Below are 18,245 nucleotides of genomic sequence, written 5' to 3'. Positions count from 1 at the left end.
CAACGGAATACAAACACTGGTCTGGCAACGAACAAGGTAATCTGCAAGGGACCAAATCCATACTCCCTGTGCAAGGAGAGGAACGGCAGCAGAGCTTGGCAATGGAGGTGGAGCCGACTAGCCGAGGGATGGGTGCCTCGTCCTCCTCACCCAACGAGACGACTCGACTCCTGAGCTGGCTTCTCCGCAACCAGAGCGGCAACTTGGCTACTGCTGGCATTGTGGTGCCGCTACAAGTGATATTTACAGCGGAATCGCTGCCAGAAAGGCTGCCGAACAGGAATTACTAATGATATATATGGGGGGGGGGGGGGGGGGGGGGGGGAAAGAGGGAACAAAATTCAGGCCAAGAAAAGGTGGCAAGGCCAATGTGGGATTGTGGGGGCAAAAGAGAATGCCGAATGCGAGATGACGAGGGTCAACAACCAACAAAACCACGGCCACAGGCCACCACTATCACCATCAACTCCCACGCCATCGGATCACCGTCGGATGCCCAATCCGCTCCATGCCAACCATTACGACCAACCACTCACTCCACATGAGGAACAGACTTTCAATTAAGCTTTGCTTCATTAAAGCATCTCATCACTGACGTGAAAGTTTTCTCATTTCCCCCCTAAAAAAATGTCTGGCATTGTTCGTGTTGCTCCAGCCGCGCAAGGAGAATGAATAAACGGGCAAAGCGCCATGGCAAAGGCCAGCAGCACCAATCAACCTAGCGCCGATCTCGTGATCTCGTAGGCCACGAACGTCGCGGCATTGGCCGGAACGCTGCGCGCCATGGCGGGTCCGAACCCCTTGTACAGGCCCTTCACCCCATCGGCCGCCACGATCTTCCTCAGCGCGTCGAGGGACCCAGAGTACCTGGGCTTCTTGTAATCGTCCACCTGGATCACACTCTTCACCACGTCCGTCGGGTACACGGACAGCCAGAAGGCGGCACCGGCGAGGCCACCCGCCAGGATCTGGGAGCCCCTGCCGAGGTTCGACGTGTCTGGGCCGCCCGCTAGGTACTGCTTCGTGGCTTCGTACACGCCGAACATCATCGCATTGCCAGGGACCTCTCGTCCCATCGTTGGGACCAGGCCCTTGAAGAGACCTTTCGCGCCGGCGTCCCGGACAACATGCTTCGCCACATCGATCGGCCCTTTGGGAAGAGCCACACCGGAAGCGGCGGCTGCCTCGGCTAAGGAACTCTGGGCTTGCAACCTGTAAAGAAAGGAGGGGATAGATTAGAAGCAGTAAAGCGGGGGAAGACAACTTAGTGGAATGCACAAAAGATGGCTACAAGACTGTTTTACATGAGTACGGCTTGTTGGAAATCCTTTGCAAACAGACACTGTTTTCATTGACACATAACTTTTCAGCAGCCCAATTTTATGGCATTTGGTAAATACTACGCTAACAGACTTGCTCACATGAAGGATACTAACATTAATCTAGTGCAGTTAGCCATGATATTGTTGCAAGTGACATGAACTGCAAAAGCACATGGAATGCATAGCAAATATTATCTTACATGTATGATTTCTAGCATCTTCAGGACTTTACCACATTGATTCCAATTGGACACTCAAATAAAGAGTAGAAATGAGAAAAATGCCAAAAAATGATAACAGGTAGGATGGACCGAGAAAACACAGTCCTTTTTTTAAAAGATTTCTCAAAGAACGTAAGATGCAAAAAAAGTGATAGCATAACCCCAGCATGTAATTCAGATCATAAACAATTCTACATGGCTATTTCTAGCACTGCATTCTTTTGAAAAGATTTCAGGAGGGAACACACAACAGATGACAGCACAACGCTCTGAATATAATTTGAATCACAATGCATTTTACATGAGTCTGATTAGCAGGAACTTTACTTGCAAACTGAAATAAAGAGCAGAAATCATTTTAGTTTGCGTTGACACTTGACACTAGACACAATTGTTTTCCGTTGTTCAATCTTATGGCATTTGGATTAGAGCATTACTGACAGCAGATGTTTATGCTAAATTGCTAATGCAAATAACCATAATTTGATGCAAGTGGGCTAAGTTGAGAAACACTGAAAGGCATAGCAATTTAGTACCATACACGCACATTGTGTAACATATGGACTCTGAAAAAATGTGTAACATATGAAGGAAAGTGCATTTTGCATAGGACAAATATCATCATGTATTGTACATGAATTTATTTTGCAGGAACTTCATTTCTGAGCTAAATACATAAGCAATGCAGGAATTTCATGTTCACAAAAACATAAGGAAATTTTCAGTTGTTCAATCTTAAGCCACATAGAAAATTCGTAGCATAAATCTAATGTCATATGATGCAAGTGAGATAACTCAGTATGCAGGAAAGTGCATTTCATTGAAGGACAACCATGTTTACCACATGAATTCCATGTTATTACTTATTAGCATGTAAAAGCCACCTACTGAACATCCAACATTCAAGTGAAAAATGTAATGATGAAAAATTGGCCTGACTCCACTGACCTGCACTTGATCAGTTCTGTTGGACAAGCCAAGAAGGAGACTGCGATTCCAGCACCAGCGCCAGCAACAACCTGCTGCTTCACAGTCAGTGGCACACCAGGCTCTGACCTCAGAAGGGCCTCCATCTGCCCCCTCACACTGAACAAGAGAGCATTGAAGGCCGCAACGGTGGCCAGAGGTGCCCCCATCCCCTTGTACAAGCCCCTTGGGCCTTCAGCCGCAATCGTCTGCTTCACAGCATCGATAGCGCCAGCGTACTTGGGGAGCTGTCCGGGAGCAGGGGTAGGCTGGCTCTGGAGCTTGACCTTGATGGTGTCGAACGGGTGCCCGACGACGAGGTTGGCAACCCCTCCCACGGTCCCAGCCGTCAAGTCCCTGGCAACGTCCCCCATCTGTTAAATGCAGCAAAATTCAGTTCAATTTGCAATGAACTATGAGAAAAGTACAAGCGACTTATTTTTCTCAATGTAAAGATTCACAGCAAAATTTTGCATCAGACGCCGGGTTGTCTGGTCTGGATGAAAATTCACAATGAACCGAGAAAGCAAATACCAATCAATTTGACCCAAAAAAAAAAACACACACTGCATTTTACAACAAGACAGGTAAGCTGGGTTGAGGACACCCGCTGTCGTTAGACAGAAGGCAAAGCCGCGGAGTCGAAAAACCACACTAATCACAGCAAATCCAAATTAGAGGCACCTACGACACGGCACAGTGAATCGCAGGCGGCCCCTGTTGCCTGTTGGCGCAGCAAACAGAAGCCGTGGCAGGGCACCGCACGCCCACGCAATCAGTAAAAATCGCTGAAGATGAGGTAAATCGCGCAGCAGACTCAGCGCCGGCCCAGATATGACGCACGAGCGCGCGCAGGGGCGGGGAACGATACGAGAGGGAGACCCTAACCAAGCAACCCGATGAGCAATGCGGCGAGACGAGGAGGAGCGGCTCACCTTGGGCTTGGGGCCGGTGCCGGGATCGGGGTGGAGGTGGAGTTGGAGGTGGAGGTGGGGCGCCGCCGCCTCCGCTGCCTGCGACTCTGGCTTGATTTTCCGATTCGAATCGCGGATGGCCGGGGCGCTGATTGATCGATCGATTTGTCGGTTGCCAATCTCCCAAGGGAAGGCCCCAAGCGTTCAAGGAGGGGGAGTTGGTCGCGGGTGGGAGTGGCCGAGTGGGGCTGGACGGCTGGGCTGGTTCACGGGGGCCGTTCCGCGGGGCAGGCGGGTGGGCGAGCCGCCGAGCCGGAGTATATTATAGGCTGTGCGGCCTGCGGACAGGAGGAGGAGGATGGGCATGGCCCATGGGCAGCTACTGCTGCGACAGTCGACAGGCACTTCACCTTCACCAACCAGCTGCAGCGATGCGACCAATCCAACACGTTCCTTTCGTGTTTAACGCTCCGAATGGCACGATGCAAAGCAACACGCAGCATCAGCAGCAGCAAGCCAACCTCTGATCTGAGCCCCGGGGGTTGGTGGGTGGATGGATGGATGGATGGATGCGGACAGGAACACGGGCTATGTCCATCCCAAGAACCACATGCACTCACGTCTCAGCTTGTTGATCAACAAACAAAACTCTTTGCTTCCTCCTGCACCGGTGACGGAGAGCCGCCGGGTAGGTAGGCTGCCCACGAGTGAACGAAACAAACTCGTGTTCTGTACGTACACCAGCAGCAGCAGCAGCGGCGCCTGCAATGCATCGCCGAGCACGTGATTTTGTACACGCGATGAGATCGCACATGGAGAAACCGACGAAAGACAGCATGCGCGGCAGGAATCAGTGCCCGATTTGGTTTGCCAATCCAGCCGGGGAGAACCGGCCGCACCAGACCAGGCCATTAAGGCCTCGTTTAGTTCCACCAATAGCTAATTTTTTTTAAAAAAAATTTTCTGTCATATAAAAAATAATAATTAATTACATAGTTTACTTATAATTTGCGAGACAAATTTTTTGACATAGTTAACCTATAGTTTGACATTCTTTTTCGTAGTGATATGATGATCCTTCATCCATTCCCCAAAATGGGTGGCGTTTGGTGTGTGGCCTGGAGGCTGGAGCATGCCTTTCCCCTACTTTGTTGGTTCACACAAGTGCACGCCGCGCGCCACACACTCCACTACGCATGTCCCCGACCAATTGCTACCAGGCAGTACTTCTATGCAGGATATAAAGGTTTTAAAAAGCTTGGCATTCAAAAGAATAAGAGAAAGGGAGAGATAGGGGTGGAAATAGATGTCTAGAAGTCCGAATTATCTGAATCCGTGTATGTTAAAACTCATAATATGGATATACGTTTTTAATGCGGATACTAAATGGATGTATCCTAATTCGTTTTTAGTATTTTTCTCTATCCAAATAATTTTTGAAAGCGTATTATGGTCTTATTAAGCTAATAGTACTTATTATATATCAGAAATGTCAGTACATATATTTGATAAAAGTTTAAAAGTTTGACTTCTCGAGAAACTAGATGTATGTTTATTGGGGTGGAGAGAGTATTTTATCCATTATAATTTAGTTCACTTTGATATTGGAGATTATTACATGTGTACTTTGATTTTATTTCACTTTGGTTATCAATGAATCTAGTAGTAAAATTCACGTACATTGAATTATGTGCACTTTGAGTTAATTGAATAAATATCCGAATATGAGCCAATCATCAGTTTTGTATTCGCATTCAAAAAATATTTTTATCCGTATTCGAATTCAGATTAAAATGTGGTAGAAGGTAATATCCGGATACGATTCTGATCTAGAGAGAGAGAGAGAGAGGGGTGTATAAACTCCCTACACGGACGAGACGCAATTTGATCTCCGGCTTTTTCAGTGTTATCATTATGCAGCTACTCAACACAAGAAATCTGCAGGCAAGGAACGGTTCAAGGCTCATGAAGGGGAAACTAGCCTTAGTGATCAACATGCACCAAAGCACTGGCAAGATATCTCCGACCACAGAAAGGTTCAATCTATTATTCGATTAATTACAAAGTGTGGCAACACGCCAGCAAACCACAAACCAAAAACAATAAACCCCATATCACATCAGCTTTAGTTTACGAAAGTATCAGCTGGAACCTAATGCTGACGCACACTTTAGATACATGGCAAATCATTGTATCAGACGGTGCAAACCAAGTCACTTACCACCGCAAGTCCGCCACACAAAGCCACCAAATGCAGTGCAATACGGAGCCAAGTTCCACTAATTTGCAATACGAGAGGGAAAGCGAAGGAAAACACAGTAAAAAAGTAAATCAAATATTCACCATTGCAAAAAATCTCAAATACTGAAATGAAGTTCACTAGTACAAAGGGTATTTTTTTTTATGCCTCGATATTTTTTTTTATTTACGTACTTTCTTCATCCATGAAAGAATACTATTCTCATATCCTAAGAGCATCTCTAACAGTTTGTCAAAATTCACTTGGCAAATGTTGTGTTTTAGCAAGTTGCTAAAAGAATATGCCAAGTTAAAAAGAGGCTCTTTCCAATAGTTCTCTATTTTTAACTTGCTAAAACAAAAAAAAAGAAATTTATATTTGGTTTGTGATAGACACATTTGTATTAGCAAAACATGAGCTCATATATTATCTGGATTATATTTCGTTCATTTTGAAGTAGAACACATGTCCACGATGTTTATTTTGAAACGTGAAAAATTTTGTGCCATTCAGTTTCACGTGAAAATTTTGGTTCCATTTAGTTTCGTGTGAAAATTTTGGTTCCATTCAAAAATGTGAAAACAAGGAGCATCTACGTTTATTCAGAAATGTGAAAACAAGGAACATCATCATTTTTATTCCAACACCTGGCATCCACGGCGGCAGGAAATGTGCAGGTGAGAGGTGACAGGATATGCAGATCACGGCAATTTTTGCTAATCGGATTGAACTGGACCTGTACTCCAGTGGCCTGACACCTGACCGCGGTGGCACCAGAAGCGCGATGGCAACTACAATACGCGCGCGCATATATACGCGCTGAGGGAAAAAAATGCTAAGTTGGAAAAAATGCCAAGTTGAGATGCCAAATTGTTGGAGGACTATTTTTCTTATTTTGCCAAAAAAATATGGATACCAAGTTAATTTGGCAAACTCTTGGAGATGTCAAATAATTTAAACTTTAACTAAAGTTATAAAAAAGTATTAACACTCATGAAATAAAATAAATATCATTATATTAGTTATAGAATGTATTTTTCATAATAAATTGATTTAAAGATATAAAGTTAATAGTTTCTTCTATAAACTTGATCAAACTTGAATTAGTTATATGTTTCTCATAATTGTATTTTTTTTCCTTGGATAGGGAGAGTATTATGTTTGGAGTTCGCGCGAAAAAAAAAAACATAACAAGTTCGCAAATAAAAAAGCGCTGAGGTGAGAAGTCAGAACCCCACCACAGGTCATCAACGGCAAATGTTACGGCGGCGGCACCGCAGCCGCACCACGCGCGCGCTCACATCCGCGCGGGAGGAGCTCGGCCCAGAACAGTTGTCGCCCAGGGAAAGGCTCAGGCCCAGCTCCGATCATCAACGCCAGCAGACTGACCAGCGTCTCTCTATCTAGGCTTTGTTTAGTTCTAATTTTTTTAAATAGACACCGTAATATTTTTGTTTATATTTAACAAATATTAACAAATCATAGTTTAACTAGACTTTAAATATTCATTTTATAAATTACAGACAAATTGTATAATTAATTATTATTTTTATCTATATTTAATACTCTATATTTATGCCACAAGATTCAATGCTACGAAGAATCTGAATTTTTTTGCAAATGTTTTTAGAAACTAAACAAGACCCTAAGCTGGCGTCAGAGTTTCTCAGCTACATACTTGATTGGCGTTTCCTGGTTTCACCAAAGCCGGATTCAGATTGTTGTAAAAAAAAACACGGGATTCAGATAAGGTGGTGACTGAGGCCTTGTTTAGTTCACTCACAATACAAAAAATTTTCAAGAATTCGGCACATGCATGTGAAACATTAAATATAGATAAAAAATAACTAATTGCACAATTTATATGTAATTTGCGAGACGAATCTTTTGAGTCTAATTAATCCATAGTTGGACAATAATTGCCAAATAAAAATGAAAGTGTTACAATACCCAAAATTTTTTACCTCCTCAACTAAACAAGGCCTGAGATTCACAGGAACCGACTGCAGAGCCACGTGAGCATGGGGAAGTCCGCTGAAAACAAGCGCAGAAAGGGCCTTGCTTGAAAAGCCATGACTAGAAGTACAGTTCGCTGATTTATTGTGAGAGAAAAATACTGCTTAATGATTGACAGATTTGGCAGATAAGCTCAAGCGAAAATGCTCAAGTGAACAGGACTAGAGATAGCCTAAACCCATGCCCATAAACATAAATTTTACCTATAAAAAACCCATGACCCATGACGAGTTTAATTTGGTACCTAGACTCATGCCCATCGGATCATGGGTACCCATCAGGTTACCCACGGGCATAGCCATATAGTAACAAAGGAAAAAACAGAACATGAAAATCATGTCTCAGAATATAAAATTATACTCATTCTTCTCTTTTTTCTCTTGAATGGACATATCATCTTATATATATATATATCCCTGAACCCAGTAGTTTAGTAGAAAAATTTAGAATATTATGGATTGATATAATTCCTTTACTGGATCGGGTTTTAAAAACCCATGAGTTTACGGGTTTGGGTACTACATCACCAGATCCATACCCACAAACCCATTGGGTCTCCATAGGTGAAGAAATTAATCCATACCCTTACCCTAATAGAGTAAAAACCCATCGGGTCAGATACCTATTGCCATCTCGACAATTGCGGGATAGGCAGATAGCCTCGGCAAAATGGAGGTTGCAAGGCTCTTGGAGTCAAATTTTGCCGATATCTTGGCTGTAGGGTTGGTGCAATATCAAATGATTTTGGGCTTTTGGCCGGTACCAAAGACGAAGGGAACCTAGTTTGGTACAATATCAAATGATTAGTGGAATGACAAGGTATAGTTGGACGAGAACCTAGTTTGGGTGCCCGTACCTGGGCCTTGTTTAGTTCCCGAAAGAAAAATTTCGCGACACTGTAGTACTTTCGTTTGTTTGTTGTAATTATTATCTAACTATAAACTAATTAGGCTCAAAAGATTCGTCTCGTCAATTTCGACTAAACTGTGCAATAAATTTTTATTTTCATCTATATTTAATACTCCATGCATACGTCTAAAGATTCGATGTGACGGGGAATCTTAAAAAATTTTGTGTGGAAGTAAACAAGGCCCTAATATATACGGCTATTTTGGGAGGTACAGAATATTGAGAAGTTGGGGAAACAGGTACTAAGCAGCTAATTGGTGTTCTGAAAATAAACAGCTTAATTAGTACTACATGTCACTTAAATTTGATCAACTAGAGAATAACCAATAAATGTAATTGATAGAATTACTTGAACGAAAACAATCATCATGCCTATCACAAGAAACTTTGAAACTGAAAATTTAAGTACCAATGGAGACAAAAACATGGTTGTTAACAGTTTAACACCCCACCACCAATACAGTGCTGCGGACCAGCAATGCAGAGCGGTCTATCCCAGTTGAATCTATCCCAGTTGAAACATAGCTTAGTTTACAACCAAAATAAATTGAAACTAGAGGCCAAACAACGCATTGAGCCTTTTCTAGCCATGTTTCTCCCTTTAGCTCTCATTTTATATACTAAAACACAGAAACTAGATCAGACCAACTTATTATGACCGTAATGTTTCTCCATTTGTGCAGCTTATCATGGAAGTGTTTATTAGGAAAACTCTAACAATCAGGGCCAGAAAGAGAAGGTACATATATGGTAGTTGCAAATTGTAATGAGCCAGTTCAGACCTTCTCCTGCCCCGTAATCAGAATGATCAACGAGTAAAGGAGTAACAAACATCATCAACAGAAATTAAATTGAAAGTTTAGAACTTATGAAGTGCTGTGATGGGCAACCAGGTGACAATAAACAACAGATCACACGCTGCATAGACATTTTAATGTAAAGTTTTTTTAATAAAAATTTAATGTAAAGCTGGCTCCAAGAAACACCTCCAATACACAGTATAAGGGTTGAAATAAAGTTGATTCCAACAAACAGCAGAATTCAAAACTTAAGCAGTACCACCAAAATTCTAACTTATAGCAGTAATAACGACAAAAAATAACATATATGATAACTAACAGGCGCATCTCAGACCTATGACCTGAAGGGGCAGGCAGGCCAACCCATCTCAGTCAGAAATAAATAGTAGATAGTATTGCTCATTCCACCATTCCAGCACTAGTGTTGCCTTCCACAGCTTCTTCCCCTTCATCCTCCTCATCCTCACCAAGGGTCAAGTCCTCAAGCAACTCATCAATTGGCACCGTAGGGATATCATCACCAACTGTTGATGCCATCTCAGACCTATAGTCCTCATTCTTGTACAGATCCATCTTGAACCTCATCTCTGGGTCCAGCTCCAAATCCCTGAGGAAAGCCTCATACTCATCTAGCCTCCTCTCTTCCTCACCCTTGGCCTTGTTAGCAGCATCTTCCTCCACCGGCAACCTCTTAAGCTTCCATCTCCGTGTGCGAGGCCTCTTCTCATAGCTCTTCTTGACAAGAACCACCTCAGGTAAGCTGTACCGGGCCATAGCCGTGTCCATGTCATCATCATTCAGGTTGGCACCATAGAGATCATACCCAAGGGCATGATCCCCAGGGTTCAGCAGGTGCCCAAGATGCGTCCTCACAGTAAAGATGGTGTCATTTTTTCCGAAATCTGACACCCGGGCAACCTGTGCATAAGCCAATTGGTAACGAGACCCATCAATGGAAATTTCAGGCGATTCTTGTTCGATGTCGAGCACAATGTACTCCACGAGCTGCTTGCTGGTGAGAGCCGCCTTGAAATTATACACCCTGTACTTTTTCTCCTCCAGGTGGTGCACTCGCAACGTGAGGGGATCAAGAAGAGCAATGGCATTTGTGACCTTTACACAGAGCACGAGCGGGCCAAGGCCACCCATGTCCCGGGACGCCTGGGGGCTGAGCGCGATGAGGTCCTCGCGGCAGATGGGGCAGATCTCGACCGAAAAGGTGTACTTGTAGTTGTAGACGCTGCTCTTGGTGTCGTGCGAGACGAGCTGCTTCGCTGTAGAAGTTTGGATAGGAGCGACGGTGGCGAGGAAGTCGACCAGGCGGGCGGCATGGGAACGCGAACCGAAGAAGAAGTCGAGGCCGCCGGGGGCCGCCGCGACTCGGATCGCGAGGGAAGCCTGACCGTGCTTGAGGAGGAGCTGCTCGAGGTAGAGGAAGGTGCGGCGGTGGGGCACGTGCTGGCGGAGCTGGACGACGGCAACCCACTGGTCGGGGTTGGCCTGCGCGCGGGAGCAGGAGTCGCAGAGTCGGTCGTGGACGACGAACTCGACGGGGTGCGTCTGCTCGAGGACGATGCCGTGGAGCACCTCGCGGCGGAGGCGGAGCTTGAGGCGGAGGCGCTTGGAGTGGGGCTCGGAGAAGACGAACTCGGCGCCGGAGAGGGAGACGCGGAGCCGCGCGAGCGGGCGGTTGATTCGGCGGAGCAGGATCTGCATGAGCTCGGGCGACTCGGGCGTGGCGCGGAGCCAGGACCGCGGCGGCTGGAGGTAGGAGGAGCAGTCGGGGCAGTAGACCACGGCGGCGTGGCGCGGGACGCCCTCGGTGATGTCGACGCGCGAGCGCAGGCAGCGCGCGCACATGTTGGCCGGGTTGGGCTGCATGGACACGCCGCACATGCAGCAGAGCACCGTGCCCGCCGTCGCCGCCGGCACGAACATACCGGCGCCGCCGGCCGCCGGTGCCGATCCGGGCATCATCCTGATTGCGATTGAATCAACGGGGGGTCGGGATGGAGGCGCAGGAACTACCTAGCGACGAGGGATTACGGTGGAGAATCGTCCTAGGGTTTTGTAATCGCAGGGGAAGGAGGCGGAGGCGGCGGCGGCGGGGAGGCGGCAGAGGTCGTGACGAATGCGGTGACGGAGTCCACGGCCGCGTGGGCTTCATGAACTGATGGTATATGGGCTTTTAGACCATGTCTGCTCATGGGCCGTGAAGTCTATGCTGCCTCCTCTTTGCCGTCGCCCCCAGCGGTGGAAGTGGAATGGAACGGAGTTGCGAACGAACAAACCATTTCTCCTACAACTATAAAAAGAAAACAACAAAAGTAAGACCACCAAATGGTGCGACATTTTTGGGTCGCTTCCTCTCCCCTCTCCATACGAAACCAACTATGCCAAAGCAGGTGGAAGGATGAAAATTGAAATAAAAAATAAGAAAGGATTTCTTATGTAAATTTACAATAGAGAATAATATATAATCAGAGATGTGGAAGGGTGCAAAATAAAATAAAAAAAAAGAAAGTATTCCTGATATAAAATTTCAGGGCCGCTCCCCCTCTCTCGCTCGCTCAGTAGCCACCCAGAAGGAAAGGGCAGATATCATGGCGCGACGATCCCGCTACACTAATCCTACGCCTCCGTCTGATTTTTCTTTCCTGCATCAGAAATTACCGCTGATAGCCTGATACCTTTCCTTTCCTTCGCGACGATTTCCTTTACCTGCCCTTTCCAATTACTCTCTCTTTTCTTCCATCGGTCACAGGAGTACGGGACAGTTCTTGACCTCGCCCATCGTACTCTCTCTCTCTCTCTCTCTCTCTCTCTCGTGTCGTGGTCGCCCATCGATCTCTGCTCCGCCCTGAGTCAGGCAGAAGAAAAGGAGGACGCTGCGACAACACCTGACCCAACGTAGCCTCACCGGGTCGAATTGTGCGACACCGGCGCGAGCGCGACTTTGCCGTCTGCGACTAAGAGCGGAGCTTGAAGACGGGCGGTAGCAAGGGGCGATGTGCGCTTCTGTGTCCTGGCAGCTTTGCCCTTAGGGAAACAGAGTAGGGGCAGTGGGCACAAGCATCGACACACGCTGCATGGGTGTTTGGTGCCGTGTTGCTCTACCGCTCTTGGCTCTTCAATCCAAAACGGGCAAACAACCAGGAGGGCGCGACCGTGCGGGTCGCCGATCATCGGCGCAGCATCGCGACGGTTCCCCTCCCTCGTGCTCCCAGCAGCCATAGGGCTGGTGGTGAGTCATGGGGGGCGGTGGGAGTCGCTGGACAACTGGACCAGCGATGGAGGGTCCACCGACGTCAAGCAAAGCCATATGCGGGTGGCTTTCACCTGCAACGAGTCCGGGCAATGGCCGTCACCATTAATCCCCAAGTCTATACTGATGTTTGTTCAGGTATGAACTATGTGATTAGTGTCACCAGTGTCTTAATAAGAGTCAAGTTAAGCTGGTCCTTGATGATTTGGCTACAGTAGGAACAAGGTCATTGGCCGCTGCCAACTAGCAGCTATCAGTAGATGATTTGGTTAATTTTAGTTTCAGGGCTTCTAATTTTTTTTTTTCGAAAGCTTTGTTTCTCAATTTAGATTCAGGTGTAACTTTTCATGCATCCGTCTGACATATCGTCAGGAGACCTCGTCACGTCAACTTTAAGTGGAAAGATCTTTTCAAAAGTAAGAAGACACATACGCCAGTGAGTCAACAATCCGGGGACTGCACCGACCACCGAGCACTTGACGCTCGGGGACTGGTCGCCCAGTCTATCAGCCCGGAACTTTACGGACTGCACCGACCACCGAGCACTCGATGCTCGGGGACTGGTCGCCCAGTCTATCAGCCCGGAACTTTACGGACTGCACCGACCACCGAGCACTCGATGCTCGGGGACTGGTCGCCCAGTCTATCAGCCCGGAACTTTACGGACTGCACCGACCACCGAGCACTCGACGCTCGGGGACTGGTCGCCCAGTCTATCGGCTCAAAGCTTTAAAGCATGCACCGACCACTGAGCACTCGACGCTCGGGGACTGGTCGTACAGTATAACAACATATAATTCCAAGAAGCACACTAGGTGTCTGGGGACTGATCGATTGGTCTTTTCAATTGCAGGCGAGCATGACATGCTCGGGGACTGGTAAATTCAATTTTTTAGACCTTGCTACAAGGCTCATACTTCGCCTTCCAGCAAGCTCGGGGACTACATCGGTACGATGCATCTAGCGATGCATCTCAGTCTCAAAACTACTTTGGGGAATTTTCTGTTGACCCTGGCACCACGTGCCTATGTCACCTACTACCAGGCTCGGGGACTAAGTGGGCACACTTCACCTAGCGGTGAATTTGCTTGCTTTTTTGATGCTTTTACCTTTCAAAAAGGTAAAGTGGGCACACTTCACAAGGAAAGAAATTTTTTTTAAGAGCACCATGCATTCTTCGAACAACCTGCTCCTTCGATGTCAATGTTGATCAACTGTCTTTTGAGTTGGTCAAAATACCGTTGCAATTGTTTGGGCGACTTTCCTATTTATTGAAGACGTCCTCACTGATCGAAGAAACTCAAGACGGCGTGTCACATCACAATACATGGTGCTCGGGGACTAGCTGTGGGGGTATAAACCCCTATACCCTTACGGCTAGACTTCAGCCAGGAAGCTTGGTCCACTACGAGACGAGTTCAAGGCTTGATCCGACAGCTCGGAGTTTCGCGCAAGGAAACAAGACGTGGAGATCAAGCAGGATTCTAGTCGGTTATAATAGGAATTGATATCGAATTATCTATGGCAATTGTAACCGACTAGGATTAGTTTCCAGATCTGTAACCCTGCCCTCCAGACTATATAAGGAGGGGCAAGGGACCCCCCTAACACATCATATTCTCTCAGCACAAATCAATACAACCAGACGCAGGACGTAGGTATTACGCCAACTCGGCGGCCGAACCTGGATAAAAAGCTTGTCCGTGTCTTGCGTCACCATCGAGTTCGTAGTTTGCGCACCGTCTACCGATAAACTACTACCGTGGGTATACCCCAAGGTAGACTGCCGACTAGCTTTCGTCGACACATGGGGGGCGGTGGGAGTCGCTGGACAACTGGACCAGCGATGGAGGGTCCACCGACGTCAAGCAAAGCCATATGCGGGTGGCTTTCACCTGCAACGAGTCCGGGCAATGGCCGTCACCATTAATCCCCAAGTCTATACTGATGTTTGTTCAGGTATGAACTATGTGATTAGTGTCACCAGTGTCTTAATAAGAGTCAAGTTAAGCTGGTCCTTGATGATTTGGCTACAGTAGGAACAAGGTCATTGGCCGCTGCCAACTAGCAGCTATCAGTAGATGATTTGGTTAATTTTAGTTTCAGGGCTTCTAATTTTTTTTTTCGAAAGCTTTGTTTCTCAATTTAGATTCAGGGCTCCCAATTTCTTTGTGTGTCGAATGATTTCATTCCTTCTCCAAGTTCTTATTGTCTATGTTTTGTCGGTGTGGAAATGAGTAGTCGTGTTCTGATTTTAATTTGTGTTTTGTGCAGGTTCTCATCTTCTTTGTCTCATGCTGCATCTCATGCACAATATTTGGCATCAGGTGACTAGCAGTCACGGTGATTTTTGAAGTGCTCAGATTGATTCCGGTGACCACGACGTGTTAGAGAATGCGGTGGGCAAGGTCGAGGAGTGACATCATCAGGTGATTAGCAGTCTCGGTGATTTTTGAAGCACTCAGAATGATTATGGTGATTAGGTAATTCGTCATGCACTGTTTCATTTTCAAACTCAATTTGATTTTAGGCTAGAAGGTTTTAGTTTCATTTTGGCTTAGCTGTATTAAATTTTCTTTCTCAATACTTTTAGGCTTTCAAGTTAGGAATAAATAAAATGTTCACATCTTTATGTGCCCTTGTGATTGACACTGAGAAACCATCATCTAGAATTTTCATGAAATTCGAAAATAGTGGATGATCTCTTTGTTTTTTAAAGTACAGATTTGTTTTTTAAAGTACAGATAGAATGTTCATGAAATTCGAAAATAGAACTGATGGAAGGAAGATGATAAGGGATGAATGAGCATCTTCTAGACATAAACACGTTGCACCAAGTCCACTGCAGCGCATAATTTTGGAGGTGAAGAAGGAACTAGGCCTGGAGATTGAGAGATTCCAACAACCACTGAATGGAATAGCTACCCAAAGTTTTCTTTCAGCATTTTTCTTTTGCTATATGGATTGCTCTGAATTAAATTAATTTGTGAGCTACCATAAAGGAAAAAGGATGAGATGCCTGCTGCGTGCCCAACACTAACGTCAGTGTTTTGGTGTCTCGACTGAATCAAGGTATTGAAATTCTATACAAATTGCTGCTGAAATTATATATGAATTGCTATTGAAATTTTGTATAGTGTGTTGTTTTTTGAAAATTCGGGTAAATTGGGAATACCCGAACCTGAATTATCGGGTACCCGAAATTGCGGGTAGTGCTTTTTCGAGACTAATATCGGGTAACAATTTTCATTACCCGAATTTTAAATTACCCGATCCAAAAAAACAGGTAACCCGAATGCCTAGGCTTAGTCCATTCTATTCTACAAAAACAAAACTTAATGATTTGATGAATGCTCCACGAAGGAGACCAGGTACAACAGCGCCTGCAACGAGGACATTGTCCGATCGCTTGGTGCACGTGCACCCTGAGCTTTTCTTTTTACCTCCCGCGATGGGTTGGAGCACTGATTTGGGGTATGGACGTACGAGCCCTCCAATTTTATCATAAGATGAGATCATGTTGTGTTGTCTTTCTCTGAAGAATTCACCATTCCAGGCATTGGAAAGCACTATGATTCTCAAAGCGATCTGTGCTGGGTTCAGGACACAACATTATACTTGAGCAATTCCTTCCTTCAGTACTCGTCTCCGATCGCTAAGCTGGCCTCTGCGCTTTTTTCAGACATGGAAACTGAGAGTGCCTTAACAACAACGATGGCTGCTGGCAAGGAACTGCGGAGGAGTGCAAAAGCATGGGGCCATCAAGCTTAAGCACACGGCTGGAAAGAGGGAAGGGAATGAGGAAGAAGATGAAACAATTTGATCCAGAAATTGTGATAGATACATCCAAAGGGCAAGTCGTAGTATATTTTAGAACATAAATGATATATTTTCCCACTGCAACACACATGTTGGCCACTTTTATAAAATTGTACACATATTCCACATATTTTTGAGAATACAGAGGGATATATTCTCAAAGCAAAATAGCAATGCTCTGTGTTGCTTAGGACCTCTTACTAGGTAGACACTATTTCTTCTTGACAATCTAACCTTAATGTGCCGAAGATATATATGTTCTTACATGTTTAAAACTGTTTCGTCAATAAGTTAATTATAGACACAGTACTAGCTTGCTGTTCTTACATCAGGACATGGAAGTGTCATTGGATTTTTTTTTGTTATCTGTTCTATTTTCTGGCTACATATTGTCAGCACTACATTTAAAAGAGTGTATATATATATATATATATATATATATATATATATATATATATATATATATATATATATATTGAAATTTATCTGGGAAAATTTATTTTATCTAAATTTTAGAGTTCTTAATACAGTTGGTGTAAATTTTCGATGATTTGCTTTTCGCCAATTTATATTTATACTCGAACATATCCCATGGATGCTATAGAGATGCGGTGAAACGTGTTCAAGGATTTATTGGTGCGTCAAGGAAATGAATATTAGTCATTTTTTTAACTGATATAAAATATTATCTTAGCCACATCACAAAAGACTCAATACAATAGAGTTTGTGAACTTGCGACGCTGCGTTCTCTGTAAAGTCATTTTACAAACTTTTTAAATTAAATATTATTTTAACATCGATATTTAATTTCACAATATTGTTATCTTATCGTGCGATCCTGATGTTTTTAGTATAAAATGTTAGCTATCCCGTAGCAACGCACGGGCATACTACCTAGTACCATTGTATATAGGAAGAAGTCCACTTTAGGTCCCTCAACTTTTGCAAAAATCTGTTTTTCATCCCTGAACTTCAAAACCGGATAAAATACATCCCTCAATTTTTGAAACCATGCATATTATGTCCCTGACATGGTTATGAACGGTTTTGAAGGCAGTTTTGTCTTTTTCATTTTTATTTATTCTGGCTAAATATTTGTAAAATTATAGTAAATCACATAAAATTCATAAAATAGTAATTCTAACTTTGTTGAACTTCAGATAAGTAGATCTACATAGTGAACATATAATATAGTATGCTTTAGTACAAATTTTTTATTGTAGCGTTAGATCTGTGTTTTTCTATAATTAATTAGAATAATTCATAGCTATAGTTTGTATGGTGCAATTGTGGTGAATTTTTTATGTTAGACTAATTATTATATATTTAAACTATGGTAAAAATTTCATACTCATTAGATCATGTATAACTTAGTTATAGATTTATTATAATTTAACAAGCATAAACGTAAATAAATCTATAACTAAGTAATACGTGATTCAATGAGTATAAAATTTTTACTGAATAATTAGCTCACCATATAAATTTCATCACGATTAGACCATAGAAAATGTAGCTATAATTAATCTAATTAATTAGAGAAAAACATAGATCTAAAGATACATCAAAAAAATTTATACTAGAACATACTATATTATATATTCAATGTGTAGATCTACTGATCTAAAGTCCAACAAAATTGAGTTTTCTATTTTATGATTTTTATGTGATTTACTGTGATTTTTCAAAAAATTTAGCCAAAATAAATAAAAAGAAAAAGGTAAAACCGCTTTCAAAACCAGGTCAAGGATGTAATGTGCATGGTTTTAAAAG

General features: G+C 44.1%; 2 protein-coding genes across 2 annotated transcripts; both read right to left on the bottom strand.

Annotated features, from left to right (window-relative positions):
- Window positions 543-3,735, bottom strand: LOC8055150 (mitochondrial carnitine/acylcarnitine carrier-like protein). The gene is made up of 3 exons (XM_002464846.2): window positions 3,445-3,735; window positions 2,492-2,883; window positions 543-1,212 (listed from the first exon to the last, which is right to left on the bottom strand). Exons 2-3 carry the CDS (start codon window positions 2,881-2,883, stop codon window positions 714-716), a joined length of 891 nt encoding a protein of 296 aa, XP_002464891.1. The 5' UTR covers window positions 3,445-3,735; the 3' UTR covers window positions 543-713.
- Window positions 9,513-11,546, bottom strand: LOC8055149 (60S ribosomal export protein NMD3). The gene has a single exon (XM_002464845.2). It carries the CDS (start codon window positions 11,362-11,364, stop codon window positions 9,787-9,789), a length of 1,578 nt encoding a protein of 525 aa, XP_002464890.1. The 5' UTR covers window positions 11,365-11,546; the 3' UTR covers window positions 9,513-9,786.

This window comes from Sorghum bicolor, chromosome 1, assembly GCF_000003195.3.
Source record: "Sorghum bicolor cultivar BTx623 chromosome 1, Sorghum_bicolor_NCBIv3, whole genome shotgun sequence".
In the NCBI taxonomy this organism is placed as follows: Eukaryota; Viridiplantae; Streptophyta; class Magnoliopsida; order Poales; family Poaceae; genus Sorghum; species Sorghum bicolor.
The sequence above is the reverse complement of the archived record's forward strand: the minus strand, read 5'-3'. Positions and strand labels throughout refer to the sequence as shown.

Bases quoted from the DNA above. Each gene is read 5' to 3' on its own strand.
- LOC8055149 (XM_002464845.2), bottom strand. From the start codon at position 11,364: ATGATGCCCGGATCGGCACCGGCGGCCGGCGGCGCCGGTATGTTCGTG.
- LOC8055150 (XM_002464846.2), bottom strand. From the start codon at position 2,883: ATGGGGGACGTTGCCAGGGACTTGACGGCTGGGACCGTGGGAGGGGTT. The intron at 1,213-2,491 runs GTCAGTGGAGTC...CTTTCTTTACAG, and splicing joins ACAGAACTGATCAAGTGCAG to GTTGCAAGCCCAGAGTTCCT.